The sequence below is a fragment of the Cnephaeus nilssonii genome (assembly GCF_951640355.1).
Source record: "Cnephaeus nilssonii genome assembly, chromosome: 6".
NCBI classification, from domain to species: Eukaryota; Metazoa; Chordata; class Mammalia; order Chiroptera; family Vespertilionidae; genus Cnephaeus; species Cnephaeus nilssonii.
The window spans coordinates 96631708-96655153 of NC_137077.1; the positions used below are offsets into that span (position 1 = coordinate 96631708).

The 23446-nt window shown below is 43.3% G+C and overlaps 1 protein-coding gene and 1 pseudogene across 2 annotated transcripts in view; one reads left to right on the forward strand and one right to left on the reverse strand.

Moving 5' to 3' along the window:
* Window positions 1-23446, reverse strand: part of FLT1 (fms related receptor tyrosine kinase 1) — a 208018-nt gene that overhangs the window by 23004 nt on the left and 161568 nt on the right. Inside the window, exons 18-20 of the mRNA XM_079773671.1 lie at window positions 22252-22356; window positions 3050-3163; window positions 1157-1245 (exon numbers count right to left, since the gene is read on the reverse strand). Coding sequence (XP_079629797.1) covers window positions 1157-1245; window positions 3050-3163; window positions 22252-22356 — 308 coding nt within the window. The remainder of the gene's footprint in view (window positions 1-1156; window positions 1246-3049; window positions 3164-22251; window positions 22357-23446) is intronic.
* LOC307102389 (RING finger protein 141-like) lies at window positions 8292-9134 on the forward strand (annotated as a pseudogene). Its single transcript has one exon. The product of its transcript is annotated as an RING finger protein 141-like (transcript).

Here is a 23446-nt window from a genome sequence, read left to right on the forward strand (position 1 = left end):
TAAGAGATGAGAGACTGGGCTAGCTGTCTCGCGGTTTTTATTTGTGTGCCACATGACCACGCTTGCCCACGTGACAGAGATAGGCACCACTCATGGGTTTTGGACACTTAATCTATTATATAGATCATACAAATCAGTGGCATTCAGTTGGACTCACCTATTTTTTCTATTTCAGTGGGTCAATGATGATGATGACAGTTAACATTCATTGAATGTTTATCTTTATGTAATTCTCTGAACAATGAGTTGGGTTCTATTATCACTTTTGTTTAATAAATGAGAAACTTAAATTTAAAGAGACTGAGTAACTTGCTCAAGGTCCCAGATCTCATAAGTGATAGAAACAGGATTTAAACACAGGCAGTCTGGATGCAGAGTCCGAGTGCGTAACCCACCACACTACATGGATTCCTCACCAACATTGCTAATTATCAGTTAAAAATATTGAATCATTGTCTGCCGAGCTTCTCCATACCAGAGAAGGACGCAGTACTGCGCTGGTGGGATGGGTCACACTGGCAAAGTTTTATTAAAGTCTTTTTTCCTCCATTCAATAATCTCTTTTAAACTTGGTTTGCCTTTAGAACTTGGACTCATGTGTTTCTTCTATTACATAGCCTTATTTAGTGCATAAGGCTGGTTCAGTGCATATGTAGGGGTGACAGGTGGTGAGGGTGTGGAGAAGTGGGAGAAAGGAGAGTGGGAAGGAAAGAAAATGATTTCTTGGACTCCATCATTGGTCTATTGTTTACTGTAAAGTCACTCAGTTGATTGAGTCCTTAATTTCTCTAATCTAATAAACAGAGACAATTACACTTGCTATCTTTATAAAACAAGTGACTAAGTGATTTGTGTGTGTCTGTGTTTATTTGGGGAGAGAGAGGGAGAGGGAGAAAGAGAGATAAAGTTATCAGGATGATTTGATAGGTGTTTAGATAGACGGCTAGTAAATTTTAACCCTTATTTATTGCTCCATACACTAGGATCAAATATTCTCTGTGCTGTCCGCAAAAAGAGTGGAAGGACATTTTTAAAAAGGAGGCAAAGCCAGACATTAGTCTAATGGAAAAATATAGGTTTCTCTTGTTTTATGAGGCAACAGCCTAAATGGAAAGTCATTGCTATCTTTAAGAATGTCCAAACCCTAATTCCTTACCTTGTTGAGAAAGAATAAGTCTCGTTTGCTCTTGAGATAGTTGGACAGATTTCCATATTTGCAATATTCAACGATCACCATCAGAGGCCCTGCAGCCAAAACAACACATGCTCAGCCACACCAAGCAGGTCAGCCAGTTGCCAGCCTGAGAAACCTTAAACCAGTGGTCGGCAAACTGCGGCTCGCGAGCCACATGCGGCTCTTTGGGCCCTTGAGTGTGGCTCTTCCACAAAATACCACGGCCTGGGTGAGTCTACTTTGAAGAAGTGGCGTTAGAAGAAGTTTAAGTTTAAAAAATTTGGCTCTCCAAAGAAATTTCAATCGTTGTACTGTTGATATTTGGCTCTGTTGACGAATGAGTTTGCCGACCACTGCCTTAAACCAACTTGTCTTTATATTAGTGGGGTCTAGGGATGCAATTTTGGGTGAGAGATTTTTTTCAATTAAAAAATTCAAAGGAATACGAGACAATTGGGGGGTGGGAGTGGGGAGAAGCAGAAAAAAAAAAAAAAGAGGAGAAAGAACTTTGAGGAGGGGAGGGACCAATGCCAGGGCTCTCCCTGGAACTTGCCGCCACCTTCTGTTTGTTGGCCACACCCTGGTGAGTAGAGGGGCCTCAGGAGATTGCCACAGTGACCCCAGGATTAACAAGCAGGTCCTCCCTTCCAGTGCAGAAAACAGACCGGTTCTGTCTGGACTGTCTCTCCCCAGCCAGGTGCGGGTGTCCGCACAGGCTTGGCCTCCAGGCTTGTCAGAAGGGCTAAAGCAGGGGTCGGCAAACTTTTTTGTCAAGGACCAGACAGCAAATGTTTTAGGCTTTGTAGACCATACCGCTCAATGCGGCCCTTGTAGTGTGAAAGCAGCTATTGATGATGATACCACCAAGTGAGTGACTGTGCTGAAATAAAACTTCACGAACATATAAATTGGAATTTCATGTAATTCTCACAAAATATTATTCTTTTGAGCTTTTCCCCTCAACTGTTTAAAACGGCCAAATTAATCTCACAGACTGGCCCCATGGTTTGCGGATTCCTGGTTAAAAAGAAGCAAGAGGGTTGGGAAGAAAAACACACCCAAGTGCAACCCGGCCTCCAAGCTGCTTCCGCCTCCTCTGGCGCCTGCGCTTCCCACTGCTCCCCCCACAGGCCCCGGCAGGCCGGAGACCTGCTGCGAAGAGCAGCTTCCGGTTCCGGTTCCGGGGACATCAGGGTGATCCCGGAGCAGTTCTGCGTGCTGGGAGCCCAAGGGCGCAGGCTCCCTAGCCTTTCAGGCGCACAGGGGCCGCCTGCTCCACAGAGGGGGGCTCTGTCTCTGTAGGACTGCGTGTTAGAAGGCTGGACTGCACCTCCTCTGCCCTCCGGGGACGGAACAGGAAGTTGCTTCCCCAGGTTGGATGTCACCCACCCTGAGGAGGAGCCTGCAATCTCGCTGCCTGCGGCCCGGCCCGCAGGAGGGGCGTCCGCCCTGAGGCCGCTACACCAAGCTCAGAGGCCCAGCTGGAGGGGTTCTCTGATTAGCCCTGGTCAGTTTTGAAGGTGCCTTTGGAGGAGCGTGACCAGAGCTGGGGTCAATGCATAGGTTGCACATTTCCTTTGAAGCTTCACCTAAACTAATGAGTGTTCCTGAAGACCTTTCTATCTACCCCCCCCACCCCACCCCCCATGGGAAGGTTAGTGCTTGGATGTCCTTCCCTTCAGAACCTTTAAATTAACTGCACAGGGAAGGCATTTCTAGGATGGGACCCTCCCCTCCCCTTTTATAAATGGATAAACTGTTTCCTCTGGACCTATTGGAAGGCCATTTTCTAGGAGGTGCGGAGGAACAGGGTGGGGAGAAGAAGCTGTACGTTGGAGAAGCCGGAGATGGAGCAGGCCTATCCCTTCTCATTACCTCCTTGCTTGGTACAGGCTCCCAGCAGGTTGACTACATTCAGGTGGTGGCCGATGTGGGTCAAGATCTTGAGCTCAGTCATCAGAGCTTTGTACTCGCTGGCTGTGGCCCCCTCTGTGTGAGAAGCAAGGAAGAGTCAAGGCGACAGGACAATGAGGCTCTTTCCGCTGGAAGCGGCGTTCCTGCCCTCCATGTTTGTCAGTGCTCAGCCTGTTGCTTCATTCACTTCCCCACATTCTGCAGAAAGGCCAAGTCTCCAGACTGTTTTCATTACTCCCACCCTCCCGAGCCAACATCCTTTTGATTACAGTAAGGCCCAGAGTGGTGGTGGGGTTAGTCACTGCACATTTCCTCTCTGTGGACCTAGGTCTGCTCAGTAATGTGCTGACTCAGAGCAGGGCACCTTGTGAAAATGCCTTCCAAAGACTTCCGTCCATCAGAACCAGGCACAGCAAGAACCTTCCAGGCAGGGATGTGCCCACAGCTTACGTATTTTTCTCACTTTTTCCCTCTTTGAGGTGTTACAAAAAAGGAGCCCAAGTGGCCACAAGTGACCCCCCCCCCCCTTCACAAAAATCTTTGCAGTGTGTCATTTTCTCCCTATAACCTTTTTCTCCCTGGTGTCCACAGGGTTATCTCAAGTTGTGAGGATCCATAAGCATCTGACTTCAATTTCATTCTCAGAAATAAACAACATCAGTCTAAGAATTAACAGAGTCTAAAGCCTAAGTTTGTTCTGTCTGTTTTTATTAGTTAAGTTCTAGGGCATTTAAATATTTTAAGTTATTTTTAGAAGTAAAAAGTTGTATAATCTTGCTTTAAAACATTTAAACAGTATGATGTATGTAGAGTAAAAAGTGAAAGCCACTCCAGCCCACTTAACTTTTTAGGAGTAACCACTGTTAATCTTTTGGAATTTCAGACCTTTTCTATGCTTTTATAAAAAAATATATATATATCCAATCAAATATCTTTTTTTATTTACATAAGTGGGATGACATATAAATTGGATTATATACCTCTATATATGGACAGATATAATTTGCTTTTCCTTCTTTTTAATATGTCAGAGACTCTTTCCCTTCTTTTTAATTGGTTTATGGCATTTCTAACATTTAGATTGTATAAAGTTTTTCCCTCCCATTACAAACAATGCTGTAGCTTGGCAAATGTAGCTCAATGGTTGAGCATTGACCTATGAACCAGGAGGTCATGTTTCGATTCCCAGTCAGGGCACATGCCCAAGTTACGGGCTCAATTCCCCATGGGGGACATGCAGGAGGCACCAATCAATGATTCTTTCTCATCATTGTGTTTCTATCTTTCTCTCCCTCTCGCTTCCTCTCTGAAATCAATAAAAAAGTATATATTAAAAAAAGAAAAACAAATAATGCCATAGTAGACAGCCTGTGTGTAATCTTTGTACACATATGCAAGTATTTCTGTAAGATAGTCCTGGAATGGGTCAGAGGATGTGCATGTAACATTTAGGTAGATACTGATATGGCATTTCTTAAGTACAAATCATTTTTTAATAATAGATGAACTTTGGAAGCCTTCCAGTGAGGTTGGGTTTGGCTCATAGGAGATTCTCAACAAATATTTGTTAAGTAAATAAACAACATGATTAGTCTTCTCCTTTCAGATATGGGCAGAAGGCCCCCAAAGGTTAAAGGTTTTGCTCAAGGGCACTTTGAAAGAGCTTCTGACTCATGGCCTTTATTTGACATTCTGCCTTTTCAATTTCTCCTAGAAACAGATGGCTAACCAATTTAAAAACAAGAAAGCTGAATGAAAATGGTTTTTAGAAATTTTGTATAGTGGATGATTTGGTGCCTTAAAAAGATAAGCATTTATAAAGATATTACACATACTATTTCTGTATTACATGGAGTAGATTCTTTGGGCCTTTAAGAAATATCAGGTCAGAATTTCTCTTCTCAAACTCATCAATCCCTTCATGTATTTATACCCCTTTAAGCACAGCCAACTTGCCTCTCCCAGAGACAGAGTGTGGTAGTAAGCAGGGAAACGGGACCAGCTGAGGAAGCAGATGCTTCCAGATTTAGTTCCAGTGTATCTCAAGGTGGGATGCTAGCTTGCCTCAGGATTCTGGAGCAATGAATCATGCTTGGGAGGCAGTCAGCACCTCTTTGATAGCACTGTGGTGTGGGGGGAAGAGCACTGCCCTCAAAACTGCAAAACTTGCACTCAAATCCTTACTTACACACTGGGGAGCTGTGTGGCCTTGCAGAGGCTATTTCATCTTTCGGGGCCATTATTCTTTACCTGCAAATTGGGGTAATAATATGTACCCCGCAGGGCTAGAGAGAGAGGTGACGCCAGAGGAATGGTGGTGTAAGAGCACCTCTTTTCCTCTCCCCCTGGCACTCCAACAAGTTAGCCACCTACAATTCAACAAAGAAGTCCCTGCTCAACACAGATGCATGCCTGAGAGGCCTGCACACGGAAGCACCTAAAGGTGCGCATTGGGGGATAAAAAGGGAGAGGAGAAGGGAGGAAAGCGCAGACACGGCCACAGACAAGGCCATAGATGCAGCCCTGCAGCATAGCTGGGAACTAGCGGCCTGGCCAGGAGAGGGGAGAAAGCTGGCGGCGGAGGTAGCAGGCACTTCCTTCGGCCTGGAGGAACAGAGAGCTACAGGGGGCAGCCCAGCAGGGCAGTCTGTAAGCTGTGAGCTGCAAGCTTCCAGTAGCAAGAGAGGACATTGACTGAGTTGTGTGGCTGCATGCGAGTGGCGAGAGAGTACAGTGTCTGAATCTTGGGCATGCAGCGAGTAGGGTTGGAGTCACGTGAGCGGCAAGAGTAAACACTGAGTCAGCAGACGCCCACCCTCCAGAGCAGTGGGTCCTGCTGTGAGGCTCCCCACTGCTGGGCCGGGTGGTGGTGTTTCAGACAAAGAAAGGAAATCACAGAGCCTTTGCCGCTGCTTAGACTCCCCAAACTTGCCTCCTGTTGCCCATGGAGTTGGCTTCAGGAGCATATTATCTGTAAACCAAGTGCTGTTTCAGGAGAATTGCTGTTTCCCCCTGTGACTGAACTCCAGGAGGGGTGCTTGGGCCAGACCTGCGGAGGTCAGGGGTCACCATTATGGTGAGGGCAAAAAAAATCTCACCCACAAGCAGTCTGGGGTACTGTCCTCTGGAAGCTGCAGAGGCTCAAATCTGGTAGAGCACAGAGGTAAACATCTTGCAATTCAGCGTCATCTACTGGAACATAGGAAAACGACCTCCCCAGAGATAAATGTGAAAACAAAGGAGGGCAGCAAATACCATGAAGAACCACATAACACGATGACCAGAAAGAAATGAAAGATCCCCAGAAAGTAGGCTGGAAAACACGGAATTATTTGATATAAATGATAGAAATTTCAAGATTGCAATTGTGAAAATACTCAACGAGATGCGAGAAAATACTGACAGGCAATTCAGTGCACTCAGAAAACAAATCAATGACCAAAATGAACATTTCTCCAAGGAAATTGAAACTTTAAAAATGAATATATCCTTCATTTCACTCCTGGAAATGAAGCAGGCAATTGAGGAGATTAAGAGTGAGCTGTTGAGCATGGAAAACAGAACCAGCCAATTAGAGGAAAGAACTAGAGATATCAAAGATAGGAATCATGAAATGACACAGAAGGAAGAAGAGAGAGACCTAAGAATAGAGGCAAATGAAAGAGCTCTACAAGACCTCGCTGACTCCATCAGAAGAAGTAACATCAGAATCATAGGCATTGTAGAGGAGGAAGAGAGGGAGCATGGAATGGAGACTCTATTAAAACAAAGAGTGGATGAGAACTTCTCAAACCTATGGAAAGAACCAGATCCTCAAATCCAAGGAGCAAACAGAACACCCAGTTACATCAATCCAAAGAGGCCCTCTCCAAGGCACTTGGTGGTAAAGCTGTCAAAAATTAATGACAAAGACAAAAGAACACCTGCATACCAGATTCACCAATTATTACTATTTTAACCCACTCATTTTATCATATGGGATGGATCCATCTGTATCATTGTTTCTGAACCATTTGAGGGTAAGTTACATGCATGGATACTTTAGTGTTCATTTCCTAAGAATATTCATTTATGCAATCACAGTAGTGTTATCAACTTCAGTAAATTTAACATTGGTTTAATACTTTAATCCATCATTCTGATTCCGCTTTATCAGTGGCCCCAATATTTTCCAGTACAGAATCCAGCCCGGGGTCAGGGACAGCACAGAGTTGTCACGTCTCTTTGAGAGCCTTAGTAAGTAGATCCAGCTTTGCTATCAATCTCTCCTTGTCACTGGACACTCAGAATTCACCTGTAAACTGAGATTGTGGCAACTGCCCCACCCATCTCTTTGTGAGTAAAGGCGCTTTAACAATCTAAAAAAAAAAAAAAAAAAAAAAAAAAAAAAAAAAATTAATGACAAAGAAAAATTTCTCAAAGCAGCCAGGGAAAAGAAGGAAGTGACCTACAAAGGAAAACCCATCAGAATTTCACCCAACTTCTCAGCAGAAACTCTACGGCCAGAAGAGAGTGGAACCAAATATTCAAACATCTAAAAGAGAGAAATTACCAGCCACAAATAATATATCCAGCAAAATGATCTTTTAAATCTGAAGGAGAAATAAGAATGTTCCCAGATATACAGAAGCTGAGGCATTGCAGAAAATACTCAAGGGAGTTATTCTACCTGAAATAAAGAACATAAGGTCACAACACTATGAGTAAGAGCACCAAAACCTTACAGCATAAACAGGATACTTTGTGACAACAAAAATATGCAAAGGGAAGAGGGAAAGGTCTGAACTGGCAAAGAAAGATGAAGATCAAATGCACTCAAAAGGGAAAAAACTACGGTATATATGCAACTTCATTTTTTATAAACCTAACGGCAACCACACACAAAAATCCCCCAAACAGGCATATAGCTTAAACAAAGAGGAAACAGAAAGATGTATGGAACACCACCAAACAAAAACAACAGACAGAAGCATAAAGGAAAAGAACCAATGGAGGCACAGAGCTACCAGAAAACAAAAGATAAAACGGCCGTAGGAAATTCTCATCCATCAATAATTACCCTAAATGGCCGCCGCCGCCGCCGCCGCCTGTGGGCCTGAGTGACGGCTGGGCGGCACCTGTGCCCCCTGGAAGCGCGATGCCTTGAACCTGGAAACTATGTGAAACAACACTCTTTCTGGATTTCAAAAGACATCATTTCATCATGGGACAACAGATTTCGGATCAGACGCAGTTGGTTCTTAACAAGTTACCAGAAAAAGTAGCAAACATGTCACATTGGTTCGAGAAAGTGGCTCCTTAACTTATGAAGCATTTCTTGGGAGAGTAGCTGAACTTAATGATGTAACCGCCAAAGTGGCTTCTGGCCAGGAAAAACGTCTTCTCTTTGAGGTACAACCTGGGTCTGATGCTCTGCCTTTTGGAAAGTGGTTGGACGGGTGGTCTGTACCAAGATTAACAAAAGGCGTGGCATTGCAGAAGCATCACGGATCATGAATTTGTACCAGTTTATTCAGCTTTATAAAGACATCACAAGTCAAGCAGCAGAAGTGTTGGCACGGAGCTCCACTTCTGAAGACCCTGATGAAAACTCGTCATCTGTAACATCTTGTCAGGCTAGTCTTTGGATGGGAAGGGTGAAGCAGCTGACTGATGAGGAGGAGTGTTGTATCTGCATGGATGGCCGAGCTGACCTCATCCTGCCTTGTACTCACAGCTTTTGTCAGATGTGCATTGATAAATGGAGTGATCGACACAAGAATTGCCCTATTTGTCGCCTGCAGATGACTGGAGCAAATGAATCTTGGGTGGTGTCAGGTGTGCCCACTGAAGATGATATGGCTAACTATATTCTTAACATGGCTGATGAGGCATGCGCCCACTGAAGATGATATGGCTAACTATATTCTTAACATGGCTGATGAGGCAGGCCAGCCCCACAGACCATGACCTTGAGTGAAGTGTTTTGTTGCTATTCTGGGCTACAAACACTTGGGTCATGGGGAAAGAATGCAGGGATGTTGTGGCGCAGTCAGCGAGAACTCACTTTTCCCCACCCTCTTATTTTCGCTTTTCTGACAATTTGTCCCATTTCTTTTGATAAACGTTTTATGTCTTCCATTTATGGTAAATTAAAATTTGCTACTGTTCTAGACCATTATTTTCCTATTATTTATCTGTTCTAATATAGCTTATTAGAACTAATTGCTCTTGAATCCTTTGCTGCAGTAACAGCAACATTTCCAGAGGCTTCTGAAACACTACTATTTTTCAGGGTAGGAGCATTCTGGAATAAACCATAAACCCTGGCCAAAGTGGCTCAGTGGTTAGAGTGTCCCATGCACCAAAGGGTCTCAGGTTTGATTCCCAGTCAGGGCACATACCCAGGTTGCGGGTTTGATCCTCAGTCAGGGCACATATGGGAGGCAACCAGTGGATGTTTCTCACATTGATGTTTATCGATAAACATCTGGGCTGCTGCTGTCCACAACAATTTCCAAAACTACAACTAAAAGACAGGAGAGAGAGGCAGGGCCTGATCTGCAGCTGTCATGGAGGCTGTGGATCAGGCCCGGAAAGAGAGGCAGGGCCAGCAGCTGTGGATCAGGCCCAGAGATAGGCCCGGAGATGCTGACTGGCATAGAAACTGACCAATCAGAACCTAATCTGGGTGAACTGCCAAGACAGAATGTAACATGGGGGCTGAGGAGGGGTTTTAAAGGCAACAGCTGTTTGGTGTAAGGTGTAAGAAAGCGGTTCAATTTTTTAATGACTGGTTTGGCAGTATAGTGCATTTGGCTATCAGTCCAGATACAGGGATTACGTATTTTTGTCTGCCAAGAGCATCTCCTCCTGATGAAAAAGGCTCCCCCTAATTTAAGCAATCCTATCCTATATAATCTATCTATACTAATAAAAGGGTAATATGCTAATTAGACCAGGTCTACAGGCCATCTTCCAGAGGTCCAACTTCTTTCCGGACAAAGCCATGGTGGTGGGGGCCAAGGCAGAGGCAGTTAGGGGAGAGCAGTTGGGGGTGAGATCAGGCTGGCAGTGATTTAGGGGTAATCATGCTGGCAGGGGAGAGCAGTTGGGGGCGACCAGGCCTCCAGGGGAGGGCAGTTGGGGGCGAGATCAGGCCTGCAGAGGAGGGCAGTTGGGGGTGAGATTAGACCGGCAGGGGAGGGCTGATGGGGGCGAGATCAGGCCGCAGGGGAGAGCAGTTGGGGGCGACCAGGCCAGCAGGGGAGGGCATTTAGGGGTGATCAGGCTGGCAGGGGAGAGCAGTTGGGGGCAATCAGGCTGGCAGGGGAGCAGTTAGGGGTGATCAGGCAGGCAGGCAGAGGTGATTAGGGGCAATCAGGCAGGCAGGCAGGTGAGCGATTAGGAGCCAGCGGTCCCAGATTGCAAGGGGTCCCCGATTGGAGAGGGTGCAGGCTGGGCTGACAGCCCCAATCGGCTCCACAGACCAGGCCAAGGGACCCCTCCTCCCTCCCCCCCCCGTACATGAATTTTGTGCACCGGGCCTCTAGTATATGATAAACCCTCAGTTAATATACTCAATGGTGAAAAACTGAAAGCTTTTCCCCTAAGATCAGGAACCATACAAGAATGTCCACTCTCACCACTCTTATTCAACATAGTGCTGGAAGTCCTAGCCAGAACAATAAGGCAATAGAAAGAAATAAAATGCATCCAAATAGGGAAAGAAGAAGTCAAACTGTCACTTTTTTTAGATGACATGATTCTGTATATAGAAATCCCTGAAGACTCTACTAAAAAACTATTAGAAACAATAAACATATACAGTCAAGTTGCAGGATACAAAATCAATGTGCAAAAATCCATTTTCTTCCTGTATACTAACAACAAAACTTCAGAAAAAGAAATGGAAAAAACAATTCTTTTTGCAATAGCAACCAAAAGAATAAAGTACCTAGGAATAAACTTAACAAAGAATGTGAAAGACCTATATACTGAAAATTACAAAGTATTATTAAAAGAGATTGAAAAAGACACAACAAAATGGAAAAATATCCCATGTTCATGGATTGGAGGAATCAACATAATTAAAATAGCCTTATTACCTGAAGCAATATACAGATTTAATGCAATCCCCATCACAATCCCAGTGTCATTTTTTAAAGAAATAGAACGAGAAATCATCAGATTTGTATGGAATCACAAAAGACCCAGAATAGCCAAAGCAATCCTGAGGGGGGAAAAAAAAAATGAAGCTAGAGGTATCACACTACTTGACTTCAAATTATACTACAGAGCTATGATAATCAAAGCAGCATGGTATTGGTAGAGAAACAGACACACAGATCAATGGAACAGAATAGAGAGCCCAGCAATAAAATCACACATATATGGACAGATAATTTTTGACAAAGGAGCCAGAAATGCACATTGGAGTAAAGATAGTCTCTTCAATAAATGGTGCTGAGAAAACTGGAAAGCCACATGCAAATGAATGAAACTGGGTTACCGCTTGTCCCTATGTACAAAAATTAATTCAAAATGGATCAAAGACCTAAACATAAGACCGGAAACAATAAGTTACATAGAAGAAAATATAGGTATCAAACTTGACCCCAAAGGCAAGGGAGGTAAAGGTAAAAATAAATGAATGGGAGCTTCTGCACAGCAAAAGAAACGGACATCAAAACAAAGAGGCAGCCAACCAGATGGGAGATGATATTTGCAAACAGTAGCTCTGACAGAGGTTTAATTTCGAAAATATATAAAGAACTCGTAAAACTCAACACCAAACTAACAAACAAACAACCTAATCAAAAAGTGGGCAGAACCCTGGCTGGTTTGGCTAAGTGGATAGAGCGTTGGCCTGGGGACCAGAAGGTTCAGGGTTCGATTCCAGTCAAGGGCACATCCATAGGTTGCGGACTCGAGCCCCAGCAGGGGCGTGCAGGAGGCAGTCGATCAGTGATTCTCTCTCATCATTGATGTTTCTATCTAACTCTCCCTCTACCTTCCTCTCTCAAGTCAATAATAAAAAAAAAAAGTGGGCAGAGGACTTGAAAATATACCTCTCCCAAGAAGGCATACAAACAGCCAATAGATTTATGAAAAGACTAGAGGCCTGGTGCATGATACTGTGCATGGGTGGGGTCCCTTGGCCTGGTCTGAGGGGCCAATTGGGGCTGTCCTGCCCAGTCCCGAACAGGGCCCATCGGGGCCGGCCGGCCAGGGGAAGGGACCGTGTGAGGTTGGCCGGCAGCCAGAGGTTGGCTGTGAGAGTGCACTGACCACCAGAGGGCAGCTCCTGCATTGAGTGTCTTCCCCCTGGTGATCAGTGCGTGTCATAGCAACCTGTCATTCGGTTGACCAGTCGTAATGGTCGCTTAGGCTTTTATATATATAGACTAGAGGCCCAGTGCACAAAATCTGTGCATGGGGGTGTGTGTCCCTCAGCCCAGCCTGCACCCTCTCCAATCTGGGACCCCTCGAGGGATGTCCGACTGTCCATTTAGGCCCGATCCCACTGGGCCTAAACAGGCAGTCGGACATCCCTTTCTCACAATTCAGGACTGCTGGCTCCCAACCGTTCACCTGCCTGCCTGCTTGATTGTCCCTAACCACTCCCTGCCAGCCTGATCGATGCCTATCTGCTCCCCTGCTGGCCCGATTGCCCCTAAATGCCCTCCCCTGCCAGCCTGGTCACCTCTAACTGCCCTCCCCTGCCAGCCTGGTCACCCCTAACTGTCCTCCCTTGCCAGCCTGGTCGCCCCTAACTACTCTCCCCTGCTGGCCTGATTGCCCACAACTGCCCTCCCCTGCTGGCCATCTTGTGGCAGCCATCTTGTGTCCACATGGGGGTGGCCATCTTTGACCACATGGGGGTGGCCATCTTGTGTGTTGGAGTGATGGTCAATTTGCATATTACCTCTTTATTATATAAGATGTTCAACCTTGAGATAAAAGATGGCAGTGGAGTAAATGGCTGCTGCACAGATACGCTCCCAGGACCAAACTGGAATTACAACTAAAATATGGAAAAACTTCCTAGATCATCAATTGAAGACTCACTGGAGAGAACCCTGACAACCAAGGACACTAATTGGAGACCGCCTAGAGCTGGTAGGAGGAGCAGAGGCACGAAAGGGCTGCCTGGGCTCCCACAGACCACAGCTCAAGTTCCAGAGAGAGATCTCAGTTGTGGGGGGTTGCCACTGAGAACTCTGGGGTCTAATCCCCAAGCTGGGCCTCCCAGCAGGGAACACCAGAACTAAAAAGGGTACCCAAAAAACATCTGGCTGTGAAAAGCAGTGGAGTTGCTGTCTGCGAGGGAGAAATGGCTGGAAATGCAGGAACCCTCTTTTATTTGTTGTTGTTGTTATTCTTTTTTTAAAAAAATATTTATTGTTTAAGGTATTACAAATAGTAATACATATGTCTCCTTTTTTTCCCCCTTTGACCTCCTCCTGGCCTCCCCTCCCTCCCCCGGCACTTGCCTCACTCCCCTCCCCCCGCCCTGCCCTGTGTCTTGCATCTATTGGTTGTGCTTATATGCATGCATACAAGTCCTTCAGTTGCTCTCTTACCCTCCCACCCCTCTCCTACCTTCCCCATGTAGTTTGAAAGTCTGTTCAATGCTTCTATGCCTCTATCTATTTTTGTTCAACAGTTTATAATGTTCTTTATATTCCATAAATGAGTGAAATAATGTGGTATTTATCTTTCACTGACTGGCTTATTTCACTTAGTATAAAGCTCTCCAGTTCCAGCCATGCTGTTGCAAATGGTAAGAATTCCTTCTTTTTTACAGCAGCGTAGTATTCCATTGTGTAGATGTACCACAGTTTTCTAATCCACTCATCTGCTGATGGACATTTAGGCTGTTTCCAAATCTTAGCTATTGTAAATTGTGCTGCTATGAACATAGGGGTGCATATATCCTTTCTGATTGGTGTTTCTGTTCTTTTGGGATATATTCCTAGAAGTGGAATTACTGGGTCAAATGGCAGTTCCATTTTTAATTTTTTGAGGAAATGCCATACTGTTTTCCATAGTAGCTGCACCAGTCTGCATTCCCACCAGCAGTGAAGAAGGATTCCTTTTTCTCCACATCCTCTCCAGCACTTGTCGCTTGTTGATTTGTTGATGATAGCCATTCTGACAAGTGTGAGATGGTACCTCATTGTTGTTTTGATTGGCATCTCTCAGATGATTAGTGACTTTGAGCATGTTTTCATATGTCTCTTGGCTTTCTGAATGTCCTCTTTTGAAAAGTGTCGATTTAGGTCCTTTGCCCATTTTTTTATTGGATTGATTATCTTCCTTTTGTTAAGTTGTATGAGTTCCCTGTATTTGTTGGAGATTAAACCCTTATTGGAGATAACATTGGCAAATATGTTCTCCCATGCAGTGGGCTTTCTTGTTGTTTTGTTGATGGTTTCTTTTGCTGTGCAGAAGCTTTTTATTTTGATGTAGTACCATTTGTTTATTTTCTCTTTAGTTACCATTGTCCTAGGAGCTGTATCAGTAAAGATATTGCTACGACATATGTCTGCTATTTTGCTGCCTATGGCTTCTTCTAAGATTTTTATGGTTTCCCATCTTACATTTAAGTCCTTTATTCATTTTGAGTTTATTTTTGTGTATGTGTAAGTTGGTGGTCTAGTTTCATATTTTTGCAAGTATCTGTCCAGTTTTCCCAACACCATTTATTGAAGAGACTGTCTTGTCTCCATTGTATGCTCTTGCCTCCTTTGTCAAATATTAATTGAGCATACTGGCTTGTGTTGATTTCTGGGTTCTCTGTTCTTGTGCCAGTACCAGGCAGTTTTGAGAACAGTGGCTTTGTAGTATAGCTTGATATCTGGAATTGTGATCCCTCCAACATTGTTCTTCTTTCTCAAGATTGCTGCAGCTATTTGGGGTCTTTTTTTATTCCAGATGAATTTTTGGAGAATTTGTTCTAGGTCTTTGAAGTATGCCATTGGCATTTTAATGGGGATTGCATTGAATTTATAGATTGCTTTGGGTAGTATGGACATTTTAATGATGTTGATTCTACCAATCCATGAACATGGTATATTATTCCATTTGTTCATGTCTTCCTCTATCTCTTTTTTTGGCTTCCTGAAATTTTCTGAGTACAGGTCCTTTGTCTCCTTGGTTAAGTTTATTCCTAGGTATCTTAATTTTTTCATTGCAATGGTAAATGAGATTGCTTTTTAAATTTCTCTTTCTGTGAGTTCATTATTGGTGTATAGAAAAGCCATAGACTTCTGGGTGTTAATTTTGTATCCTGCTACATTGCCGAATTCATTTGTTAAGTCTAAAAGTTTTCTGATGGAGTCTTTGGGGTTTTCTATGTACAATATCATTTCATCTGCGAATAAGGACAGTTTTACTTCTTCTTTTCCATTTTGGATGCATTTTATTTCTTCTTCTTGTCTGATCACAATGGCTAGTATTTCCAGTACTATGTTGAACAGAAGTGGTGAAAGTGGGCATCCCTGTCTTGTTCCTGTTCTTAGGAGAAATGGTTTTAGTTTTTGCCCATTGAGTATGATATAGGCTGTGGATTTGTCATATATGGCTTTTATTATGTTGAGGTATGATCCTTCTATTCCCACCTTGCTGAGAGTTTTTATCAAGGAAGAGTGTTGGATTTTGTCAAATGCTTTTTCTGCATCAATGGATATGATTATATGGTTTTTATCTCTCAGTTTGTTTATGTGGTCTATCACATTTATTGATTTGTGGATATTGTACCATTCTTGCATCCCTGGAATAAATCCACTTGGTCATGGTGTATGATCTTTCTAATGTAATGCTGGATTTGATTTGCTAGAATTTTGTTGAGTATTTTGGTATCTATGTTCATGAGGGTTATTGGCATGTGATTCTCTTTCTTTGTATTGTCTTTATCTGGCTTTGGGATTAGGGTGATGCTGGCTTCATAGAAAGAGCTTGGAAGTGCTCTTTTCTCTAGAATTTTTTGGAATAGTCTGAGGAAGATGGGTTTTATTTCTTCTTTGAATGTTTGATAAAACTCCCCTGTAAAGCCATCTCATACAGGGCTTTTTTTGTTGTTGTTGTTGGAAGTTTTTAAATTATTGCTTCTATTTCCTCCATAGTTATCAGCCTATTCAGATTTTTTTATTCCTCCTGGTTGAGTTTTGGAAGTTCGTATTTTTCTAGGAATATGTCCATTTCTTCTAGGTTGACCAGTTTGTAGGAGTAGAGTTGCTCATAGTATTTTTTTATGATTCTTCGTATTTCTGTGGAGTCTGTTGTTATTTCACCTCTTTCATTTCTGATTTTGTTTATTTGGGTCCTCTCTCTTTGCTTCTAGGTGAGCCTGGCTAGAGGTTCATCAATCTTGTTTTTCCTTTCAAAGAGCCAGCTCTTGGTTTCATTGATCTTTTGTATTGTTTTTTTTTTTTTTTTGTCTCTATGTCTTTATTTCTGCTCACACTGGGCTTTTCTTGTTGCTCTCTTTCTAATTCTTCAAGTTTCAGAGTTAGATGGTTTATTACCAGTTTTTCTTGTTTTTTGAGGTAGGCTTGTAATGCTATGAACTTCCCTCTCAGGATTGCTTTCACTGTGTCCCAAAGATTTTGGATTGTTGTGTTTTCATTGTCGTTTGTTTCCAGGATGTTTTTTTTTTATTTCTTCTTTGATCTCTTTGGTAACCCACTCATTGTTTAATAGCATGCTATTCAGCCTCCAAGTGTTTGAATTTTTGTGATTGTTTTTACTATAGTTGATTTTTAATTTTATGTCATGTGATCTGAGAAGATACTTGATATTATTTCAATCCTCTTGAATTTGGAGAGATTTTGCCTGTGTCCCAATATGTGGTCTATCTTTGAAAATGTCCCATGTGCACTTGAGAAGAATGTATATTCTATAATTTTGGGGTGGAATGTTCTAAAGATGTTGATTAAGTCTATCTGATCTAGTGAGTCATTTAGGATTGATGTTTCTTTGCTAATTTTTTCTCTAGAGGACTTATCCAGTGATGTTAATTGGGTATTAAAGTCTCCTACTATGATTGTGTTGCTGTCAATCTCTCCGCTGATATCTTCCAGAAGTTTTTTTATGTATTTGGGTGTTCCTGCATTGGTTGCATATATGATTACCAGAGTTATATCCTCTTGTTGTTTCGATCCCTTTAGAATTATGAAGTGGCCTTTCTTGTCTCTTGTTATGGTCTTTACTTTGAGGTCTATTTTGTCAGATATAAGTATTGCTACCCCAGCTTTTTTTTTTTTCATTTCCATTTGCCTGATGGATATTTTTCCATCCCTTCACTTTCAATTGTGTGGGTCCCTTGTTCTGAGGTGGGTCTCCTGTAGACAGCAAATATATGGGTCATGTTTTCTTATCCATTCAGTCACTCGATTTCTTTTGATCGGAGCATTTAATCCTTTTACGTTTAGTGTTATTATTGATAGGTACTTGTTTGTAGCTATTTCTGTGCTTTAAGCCTGTGTTCCTCCCTCCCTTCCTATTTCTTCTTTTTATAGCACTCTCTTTAGCATTTCTTGCATTGCTGGCTTGGTAGTGATAAATTCCGTAAGCCTTTTTTTTCTGCGAAGCTCCTGATTTCCCCTTCAATTTTGATTGATAGTCTTGCTGGATAGAGTATTCTTGGATTCAGTCCTTTGCTTTGCATCACTTTGTATACTTCCTTCCATTCCCTTGTAGCTTGATGTGTTTCTGTTGAGAAATCATTTGATAATCTGATGGGGGATCCTTTGTAGGTAACTCTCTGTCTCTCTCTTACAGCCTTTAAGATTCTCTCTTTGTCGTTAACATTTGCCATTGTAATTATGACGGGTCTTGGTGTGGGTCTTTTGGGATTAATCTTGCTTGGCACTCTCTGTACTTGTGTAACTTTTTTCTTTCCCATGTCAGGGAAGTTTTCTGTTATTATTTCTTCAAACAGATTTTCTAATCCTTGCTGCTCTTCTTATCCTTCTGGCAGCCCTATTATATGTATGTTACTTTGTTTTGTATTGTCCCAAAGCTCCCTTAGGCTCTCCTCCTGCTTTTTAATTTTTTTCTCCAGTTGCTATTCAGATTGGGCTTGTTTCTGTACCTGATCTTCTAACTCACTAATTCGGTCCTCTGCTTCTTCTAGTCTACTGTTGAAACCTTCCATGTTGTTTTTGATTGTAGCTATATCACTTTTGATTTCTTCCTGATTTTTGCATAGGTTGTTGATTTTTTTGTCCATCTGGTGTATGAACTGTACTATCATTACTCTGAATTCTTTTTCTGTCATGTTGCATGCTTTTTGTTTCACTTATTTCCTTTCTTGGTGATTCCTCCTTTTCTTTCCTCTGGGGATTGTTTCGTTGTCTCCCCATTCTAACTATCACCAGAAGGTTCAAACACCGAGTTGCGGGGGCCTGGGCCATGTGCAGTGGGAGCTTTGCACCACCGAATGTCACTGAGTGTCACTGAATAGCCACCAAGACGTGTGACTGCTGTGGGTTGGGGGAGCCACGTTCGTCCAGGATCCTAGTCACGGGTGCTCAGTGCGACCTTGCACACGCACCTAGAGTCAGGGACCCCGCCTGCATCACGCTGAAAAAGAGACCCTGCTGGCATGTGCCAAAAATCAGGGTCCCCTAGCGCATGCCAGGAGTCATATTCCCCCTGTGTCTGCACTGAGAATTGAGTATCAGAGTCTCTGTTGCTTGGTGCGGCCTCGTGCTGAGCATCAGGGTTCCTGTGTGCACATGTGCTGAGAACTGGGGTCACTGGCTCTTAGTGTGCACGCACTGGTAATCAGGGATCCCAGGTGCGTGCGATGAGAAACAGAGTCAAGTCACTGGTGCTCAGCGCTGCCTCTTGCATGGAGAATCAGGGTCCCTGGTCTGCTTGGGGGGGCTGGGTTGCACTGTTGCCCTGTGTTGGCAGGGGGTCCATTCCTGTGCTGCGGAGAACAGATTTCCCTGTGCACTTGCTCAGAATCAATGTCAGGTGGCACTGCTGCTCTGTGTGGGCATGTGGTCTGTTTGTGTGATTATGTGCTGTGGGGAACAGATTCCTAGTGTCTGCGCATGCACGCCCAGGCTCAAATTCTGGTAGCAGAGAAGCTCTGTGTGGGCGTGGGGTCTGTTCTCACGATTTCGTGCTGTGGGTGACAGATTCCCAGTGGCTGTGCGTGCACCCAGGCTCAAATTCCGGCAATGGAGCCGCAGCCCTGTGTGAGGGCGGGTCTAGCAGTTCCTATGGCACTGCAGTGAGCCTGTGGGGAGGGGAATGAGCTCTGTGACTCACAGAAATCTGTTGCTGGGATGTCTGGATTCTTGGTGTCTTTGGGTCTGCAGCTGTGGTTGCAGGTCTTTGTCCCTAGTGGTGTCCCGGTTTATGTCTGAGACCAGATTAGGTGGTGGTGAGGCTAGGATCCTAGTCTCAAGCAGTTTTGTTTTTCAAGATGGCGTGATCTCTGTGCCCACACTGGCTGCCCCCAGAGTGTCCGTGGTGGCAGTGGGGTTTCGCCGTCTAAGACTGCCTTGTTTGGCAGCCCGTTGGAAGACCTGCAGGATCTAACTGTCCCTAGCTCACACACACACCCACTCAATCCACACACTCCTCTATCCCTCCCTCACTCTCTCACACACTCTCCCTCCCTCCCTTCTTGCTGGTCGCCATCTTCCCTCCAAAAAACAAGTCAGGAACCCTCTTAAAGGGCCAAAAGCACAAAATTCCCTGGGGAGCCACTCACCTTGTGCTCTGGCAGAGGGAGGGCAGAGTGGACTGGAGCTGTGTGAGCAGAAGCCATGATTGGGGGCTCTGGAGTTAGTACTCACAAGGCAGACACCCCATTTTCTGTGCTGAGTCATTCTCTCATATTGTGGAGGTCATTTTTCTCATGCAGATATTTGCTATACAGGTGGCTTTGCCTGGGGGGAAGACAGTTGACCCACCCAATTGGAAAACACCTTGCCCCACAGAGCGGAGTTTCTGAAGCCCATTAAGAGACTGAGAATAACAATTAGCCCTAGAATGCCTCAAGGATTTGTTTTCTCTCATGAAGAAAAATTTTCTACTTGAGGTACATGGGAAGCTTTGTTAAATAAAGAAATAATAACTAAAAAAAAGATGTTCAACCTCACTGGCAATTAGGGAAATACAAATCAAAACTACAATGAGATATCACCTTAAACCTGTTAGAGTGGTTATTATCAACAAGACAAGCAATAACAAGTGTTGGAGAGGTTGTGGAAAAAAGAGAACCCTCATTCAGTGCTGATGGGAATGTAGACTGGTACAACCACTATGGAAAGCAGTCTGGCAATTCCTCAAAAAATTAAGAATAGAGCTACCATATGACCCAGCAATCCTATTCCTAGGTATATATCCATAACAATCAAAATCATGTATTCGTAAAGATATATGCACCCCTATGTTCATTGCAGCATTATTCATGGTGGCCAAGACATGGAGATAACCAAAGTGTCCCACAATAGAGGGCTGGATAAAGAAGATGTACATATACACAAGGGAATACTACTCAGCCATAAGGAAGGATGAAATAGCGCCATTTGCAATAACATGGATGGATCTTGTGACATGCTAAGTGAAATAAGTCAGACAGAAAAATCCAAGAACCATGTGATTTCACTCATATGTGGGATATAAACCTGAACGTATGAACACAAACAGCAGAGTGGTGGTTGTCAGGGAGAAGGGGAATGGGAGGGGGATGGGGAGAAAGAGGTACTAATACCAGTAAAAGTGAGAGAAGATTTGACTTCGGGTGGTGGGCACATGGTGCAATATACAGATTTTGTTACATAGAAACCCACACATGAAACCTATATGTTCATGTTGACCAATGTCACCACAATCAATTTAATAAATAAAATTTTAAAAACCCACAAAAAAACCATAAACACAACAATACAGAAAAACAAGGCTATAGAGAGAAAAATAAGAAAAATGATGATTTCAAGTGGTTCTACCTAATATATTCAAGTACCTAGTCTGATGCTTTCTCACATAGAAGACACGTTGATGCGTCTTCTCTTTAGAATCTGGGGTGGGGTGTACAGGGTGGGGTGCTGGAATGGAGGTATTCTCACAGAAATGCTTTCCATCATCTGGGTAGTCCAACTCGAACAAAAGCCCTGACTTGTGGATGCAAAACTCCTTTTCCTGGTTACTTTCAGAGTAGAACTGTCAGGTTCTTTGTAGAGTTTTATCAAAGTTTTCCTTTAAAAAGGACAGCCTTTTAAGGTGGAAAATATCATGACATGATACTTGGGCAATGATGGTGTCAGGGCTGGAAGAAGAGGAAGAACTTTGAAGTCTCCCGAAGCAAATGGCCCTTTTTCTCCCGAAGCCTTTGCTAGGTACCTGCTTAGTTGGGCATATCGCTTTCTGTGCCTCAAAATCCCCTGGCATTATCTTGGAGACCCTGGAAAGCTGAAAGCTGCCCTTTGGGTTTTCATTCCTGTTTCTTTTGGTTTGGGGACCTTAAGATGCATTGAAATAACAGAAAATTCCATCATAACTGAGGAAATGAATTATTTTCTAAACTTTAAAAGATCTATGAGTTTTGATTTGTTTGGCTTACATAATTTTCACTTTCAGTGTATCTATGGCAGTGGTCATACATTCCTGTGTGATTTGGCTCTATCTCCTCACACTTTGCACTTGAAAGATAATTTGTTGTTTTTCATTTCTAAAGAGGAAAAGTTTTATGATTGGGACTTGACAGTATTAAATAGTTTACTGTTTTGATCATCTCACTTGTTTTAGTTTCATAATCTTATCTTATAGTTAGGTCAAGCCCCAGTTAAGCCTTTGGGATTTGTGATGTACAGCGAAGTTTCCATTATAATGTCAAGTGGATCATTTCAAAAAATTGGTTACCATGGGCTTAAGTCCCTGATAGTGTCAAGTCTGAGATGTGGTAAGAGAAATATTTTTGAGGTGACAGGAGTCACTTTCCCGTGGATGCTGCTGATTGTTTCATTTACAAGGTTTATCCTGAACTCTCTCTGGCCTCACCTAAACGTCCTAAAGTCAAGGGGCTTCCAGCAGTAGAATAAAGTTATGTGACCAGAGCAGAAATAGCTTGTACCTGCTCCTAGGCCACATCCAACTTATACCAACATTTAGGAAATGCAGTGGGTCAGTTGAAAGCCAAACTACAGTGTCCATACCTTTTAGCATTTTTACAGCCACAGTCCGGCAGGTGGGTGATTTCTTAATGCCAAATGCAGATGCTTGTACCACTTTTCCAAAAGCCCCTCTTCCAAGTGATTTGCCTACAATGAAAAGAATACATTGATTTGTTTACCAAGCCAGTGGGGCGAGTTTAAGTCTTTTTCAGGAAGGAAGTGCCATTTTTCCTATTTGTAGCCATGAGGCACATGTAACTTTGAATGGGATCTCCACGGAACTGACCCCAAAAGAATCAAAGTAAGGGGCATTTCTGGAGTATCTTTTTTCCAACTCTTCACTGTGCCTCTGAGGCACCCTCATTCTTCACACCTAGAAGGCCTTTCGTGCAGGTGGATGGCCAGTTTCCTCTTCACAAAATCCTGCTGGAAGGGAGAGGCCAGCAAATCCTGGGTAGTCTCTTCCATTGTTTAATAACATTATTAACAAGAATATTTCCCTGTGTCTAACCTAGGCCCCTTTTCTTGCCATTTAAGGGCATTTCTTATGATCTATTTTTAGCAGAAAGCGAGAAATTGAGAATGATAGTTATTGCTATTGGTTATAATAATGCTTCATAGATTAAAAAAAACAAAACAAACACCCCCTCCCCGCCCCCCAACTCGTTTCTCTGACTTCCTTGCCAGGCAAAATAGACCCAGTATTTATAACATTTCTTCATATGATGATTATAAATCTTCATGTTCAGCACATGAGCCTATCAACCACTGGTAGTAATTTGTTTCAACCATAGAGAGGTGGTTGCCAAATGCAATAACAAAGCAAGGGTTCTTTCATGGCATCTGCTGTTACACTATAACAACTATTCACATGTTTCCTTCCTCACCCTTGCATGAGACAACTTGACTGAGAGGGACAATGACCATGTCTGAGTCTTCCCAGAGCCTAGCCCAGTACCCGCTGCATAGAAGGTTTGCTGGATATTAGTGCAGAATTAACAGTAGCATTTGGACACTTGTGAGATATTCAAAGCAAGACTCATACAATCCTAGGTAACTAGAGGGACCCATGAGATGAAGACCTTGAGAGGCATCCCCGGATAATCTCAGCTACCTTTATATCAGAGGACTTCCTTTTGGATCACCAGAAGTAGGTAGCTAAGTAGAACCTAGAGAAACAGTACACTTCAAGTATGATAAGACAAAAGGAATGAGCCAAAGAAGTCACTCTTTTTTT